Below are 5,343 nucleotides of genomic sequence, written 5' to 3'. Positions count from 1 at the left end.
TAAAGGGGTATTTCCATGGGTTTGCCTTGGTATCGTGTTCATACTGTCGTATTGAATGATCCCGGTCGCTTGCTTTCTGTTCATATAATGCATACAGCTCTGGTTGCTGGTTGGGCCGGTTCAATGGCTCTATATGAATTAGCTGTTTTTGATCCCTCCGATCCCGTTCTTGATCCAATGTGGAGACAAGGTATGTTCGTTATACCCTTCATGACTCGTTTAGGAATAACCAATTCATGGGGCGGTTGGAGTATTACGGGGCGGACTATAACAAATCCGGGTATTTGGAGTTACGAAGGTGTGGCCGGAGCACATATTGTGTTTTCTGGCTTGTGCTTCTTGGCAGCTATCTGGCATTGGGTATATTGGGATCTAGAAATTTTTTGTGATGAGCGCACAGGAAAACCCTCTTTGGATTTGCCCAAGATTTTTGGAATTCATTTATTTCTCTCAGGAGTGGCTTGCTTTGGCTTTGGCGCATTTCATGTAACAGGATTTTGTATGGTCCTGGAATATGGGTGTCCGACCCTTATGGACTAACCGGAAAGGTACAACCTGTAAATCCAGCGTGGGGCGTGGAAGGTTTTGATCCTTTTGTTCCGGGAGGAATAGCCTCTCATCATATTGCAGCAGGGACATTGGGCATATTAGCGGGCTTATTCCATCTTAGTGTCCGTCCGCCCCAACGTTTATACAAAGGATTACGTATGGGAAATATTGAAACCGTCCTTTCCAGTAGTATAGCTGCTGTCTTTTTTGCAGCTTTTGTTGTTACTGGAACTATGTGGTATGGTTCAGCAACTACCCCCATCGAATTATTTGGTCCTACTCGTTATCAATGGGATCAAGGATACTTCCAGCAAGAAATATATCGAAGGGTTAGTGCTGGGTTAGCCGAAAATCAAAGTTTATCAGAAGCTTGGTCTAAAATTCCTGAAAAATTAGCTTTTTATGATTACATTGGCAATAATCCGGCAAAAGGAGGATTATTCAGAGCGGGTTCAATGGACAACGGGGATGGAATAGCCGTTGGGTGGTTAGGACACCCTATCTTTAGAGATAAAGAAGGGCGTGAACTTTTTGTACGTCGTATGCCTACTTTTTTTGAAACATTTCCGGTTGTTTTGGTAGACGGAGACGGAATTGTTAGAGCGGATGTTCCTTTTAGAAGGGCAGAATCGAAGTATAGTGTCGAACAAGTAGGTGTAACTGTTGAGTTCTATGGTGGCGAACTCAATGGAGTGAGTTATAGTGATCCTGCTACTGTGAAAAAATATGCTAGACGTGCTCAATTGGGTGAAATTTTTGAATTAGATCGTGCTACTTTGAAATCCGATGGTGTTTTTCGTAGCAGTCCAAGGGGTTGGTTTACTTTTGGGCATGCTTCGTTTGCTTTGCTTTTCTTCTTCGGACACATTTGGCATGGTGCTAGAACCCTGTTCAGAGATGTTTTTGCCGGTATTGATCCAGATTTGGATGCTCAAGTGGAATTTGGAGCATTCCAAAAACTTGGAGATCCAACTACAAGAAGACAAGTAGTCTGATGCAAGATTGCTTTGTTATTTTTCGCTTCTATTTTCTGTTTGTGATTTGACATAGGCTGCTGTAAAAATCTTGATTAAAATCGCTGCCTTTTCTTTGATTCTTGTTCTTTCGTTATTTTATTCGGGAGATGATTCTAAATAAATAGGTACGGAAGCTATAATTGTAAACCACGATCGAATTTATGGAAGCATTGGTTTATACATTCCTCTTAGTATCTACTCTAGGGATAATTTTTTTCGCTATCTTTTTTCGAGAACCGCCTAAAGTTCCAACTAAAAAAATGAAATGATTTTTCATTATCTCAATTGAAGTAATGAGCCTCCCAATATTATATTGGGAGGCTCATTACTTCAATTAGTCCCCGTGTTCCTCGAATGGATCCCTTAATTGTTGAGAGGGTTGCCCAAAGGCAGTATATAAGGCGTACCCAGTAAAACTTACAAGTAAACCAGATATAGAGATGGCGACTAAAGTTGCTGTTTCCATTATTATATAATTATATAAATAATATATATAAATATAAATATAAATAATATAAATATAAATATAATTTCAAGATCACAATGGATCTATGATAAGATCGTTTATTTACAGCGGAATGATATACAAAGTCAACAGATCTCACTGAATACAAAATAAGATTTATGGCTACACAAACCGTTGAGGGTAGTTCTAGATCTGGTCCAAGACGAACTGTTGTAGGGGATTTTTTGAAACCATTGAATTCGGAATATGGTAAAGTAGCTCCTGGATGGGGAACGACTCCTTTGATGGGTGTCGCAATGGCTTTATTTTCGATATTCTTATCTATTATTTTGGAGATTTATAATTCTTCCGTTTTACTGGATGGAATTTCGCTGAATTAGATTCACAAGAACCACGAAGCCTCGCTTTTCAATACAAAAAGTGAAACTTTTAGTTCTCGGATTTTTTTTAGCCCATTCTATTTTGGTAGTTCGACCGCGAAATTTTTTTTGTTTCTGTATTTCCGGAATATGAGTGTGTGACTTGTTATAATTGATCCTATTGATAGTACAGAAAATGGGTCTGTCCTCTTGATCGAGATAGTTTTATCCCGTCGGATAGCCATTCTAGTATCTGGAGCACGGAATATATGAAATGGATCACGAAGTATTCGAACTATGATTCATACTTAATATTCAAACCTCGCGGCCGGACTCAAAAAAAAAAAAAATTTTCAAAGAAAGAGGTTTTTTATTTATAAATCGAGAAATTTTTTCTTCTTTCAAACTCTCATTTAGTTTATGCTTATTTTGATCAAAGGACAAACCTTTCTTTTCTTTGTATTTTTATTTATTATATCTATTCTATTCATTGAATAAGTGATGATCCAATAATTCTTACTCAAAGAATCTTTGGACTTAGTTTGAAGGTTTTATTGAATCATCGCGGTTCTGGTATGAATCTGAAGTTTCAATTGATTCATAGGGTCTTAACAAGAGAATTCCTATTAAAAATAAAGAAAACAAGAATAAAGCCACATTCCATATAAATAACAAATCAAAGCAAAGAAAAAGAAAAGAAATAAGTAGGTAAATAGAAGATTCAAGAGGCCTGATCAACATAAAGACGAATGCGCCGACTTGATTTTTTGGCATTATAATTACAACTACAAAAAAGAGCTTTCGGATTTTTACTCTTTTGTGTCTTCAGATAAAATTGAATGAAAAGATTAAGAAGTTTCAAACTTTCTATTCCATATCCGTTTCAGCTATTATTTGGGTGTTTTTGTTTGAGCTGTACGAGATGAAATTCTCATATACGGTTCTCAGGGGGGGAGTCCTCTTGGTTTACCTATCTCAATAAAGTCTATGATTGGTTCGAAGAACGCCTCGAGATTCAGGCGATTGCAGATGATATAACTAGTAAATATGTTCCTCCTCATGTTAACATATTTTATTGTCTAGGAGGAATTACGCTTACTTGTTTTTTGGTACAAGTAGCTACAGGATTTGCTATGACTTTTTACTATCGTCCAACCGTTACTGAGGCTTTTACTTCTGTTCAATACATAATGACTGAAGCTAACTTTGGTTGGTTAATCCGATCAGTTCATCGATGGTCGGCAAGTATGATGGTCTTAATGATGATCCTGCACGTATTTCGTGTCTATCTCACTGGTGGTTTTAAAAAACCTCGCGAATTGACTTGGGTTACAGGCGTGGTTCTGGCTGTGTTGACTGCATCTTTTGGTGTAACAGGTTATTCCTTACCTTGGGACCAAATTGGTTATTGGGCAGTCAAAATCGTAACAGGCGTTCCGGAAGCTATTCCGGTAATAGGATCGCCTTTGGTAGAGTTATTGCGTGGAAGTGCTAGTGTGGGACAATCCACTTTGACCCGTTTTTATAGTTTACACACTTTTGTATTACCCCTTCTTACTGCTGTATTTATGTTAATGCATTTCCTAATGATACGTAAGCAAGGCATTTCTGGTCCTTTATAGAGAATATAGACCATAGCTATATTGTAACCAATCATTTATCTTATTACTTGCCAATCATTTATCTTATTACTTGGGGGAGGAACAATAGTATTTCATTGCTACAAATATGGATTGTTGAAAAAAAAAAAAAAATAAGACATGTATTTGGATATTTCCTTTCAACTCCACAATATTCTATTATTTATTTGATATGACATGAATAGTTGAAGGGAATTCCCCGAAGAGAAAATGGATTATGGGAGTGTGTGACTTGAACTATTGATTGGGCCATGCAGAAATATGCCTTTATCTGCTACATTGGAATTCACAACCAAATGTGTCTTTGTTCCAACCACCGTGTAAGCCCCATACAAAGGATAGGCTGGTTCGCTTGAAGAGAATCTTTTCTATGATCAGACCTGACGATGTCGTGTATGAACAGGGCTCCGTAAGATCCAGTAGAATAAGTGATTTGGCATAATGCAAATTAGATTTTATTTATTTATTTTTATTTTTTTTTTACTTTCTTATCTTAATAGTATGAAAATACATTCATTTCTTCTGCATCGACCCGATTTATTATTATTATACTATCGGAGTGAAACAAGGGATCTAAAGAAGAGCAAAGGCTAGACTATATTAGTAACAAGTAAATCCTTTGTATGTAAAAAATCTCGATATATTTTTGGGATAAAGGTGAATCGCAAGGCCTAAGACGACCCAGAAAGCACTTGATCACGATCAACTTTGTACGCCTACTTGGGTATTGAGCATTTACCTGTAAAAATGGCATTCCTTGGAATGTATAGTTGCAACTTCGTAAAATGGAATCAGGTAACTTTTTTCTTACATATGAAATCATTCATATATGTGTGGATAACATATAGATTCATTTTATATGTATCCGTTTGTATCCATTTGATTCGATTGATTTTTGCTTGAGCCGGATGATGAAAAATTATCATGTCCGGTTCCTTCGGGGGATGGATCTAGAAAAATTCACCTATCCTAATAACAAAAAAACCTGACTTGAACGATCCTGTATTAAGAGCTAAATTAGCTAAAGGTATGGGTCATAATTATTATGGGGAACCCGCATGGCCCAATGATCTTTTATATATTTTTCCAGTAGTAATTCTCGGTACTATTGCTTGTAACGTAGGCTTAGCGGTTCTAGAACCTTCAATGATTGGTGAACCCGCGGATCCATTTGCAACTCCTTTGGAAATATTACCTGAATGGTATTTCTTTCCTGTATTTCAAATACTTCGTACAGTACCTAACAAGTTATTGGGTGTTCTTTTAATGGTTTCAGTACCTGCGGGATTATTAACAGTACCTTTTTTGGAAAA

At 36.9% G+C, this 5,343-nt stretch overlaps 1 protein-coding gene across 1 annotated transcript; it reads left to right on the top strand.

The window, feature by feature from the left end:
• The first annotated feature begins 2,144 nt into the window (after positions 1-2,144).
• On the top strand, positions 2,145-4,255 carry LOC149509632 (cytochrome b6). The gene is made up of 2 exons (XM_089757687.1): positions 2,145-2,546; positions 3,371-4,255. The coding sequence occupies exons 1-2, from the start codon at positions 2,541-2,543 to the stop codon at positions 4,010-4,012; spliced, it is 648 nt and encodes a 215-aa protein (XP_089613813.1). The 5' UTR covers positions 2,145-2,540; the 3' UTR covers positions 4,013-4,255.
• The last annotated feature ends 1,088 nt before the right edge of the window (positions 4,256-5,343 follow it).

Source organism: Durio zibethinus, unplaced genomic scaffold (assembly GCF_047325235.1).
Source record: "Durio zibethinus cultivar Kanyao isolate XHJ-2024 unplaced genomic scaffold, ASM4732523v1 HiC_scaffold_135, whole genome shotgun sequence".
NCBI classification, from domain to species: Eukaryota; Viridiplantae; Streptophyta; class Magnoliopsida; order Malvales; family Malvaceae; genus Durio; species Durio zibethinus.
Note: the sequence above shows the minus strand (reverse complement) of the source record. Positions and strands in the feature narration are given on the sequence as shown.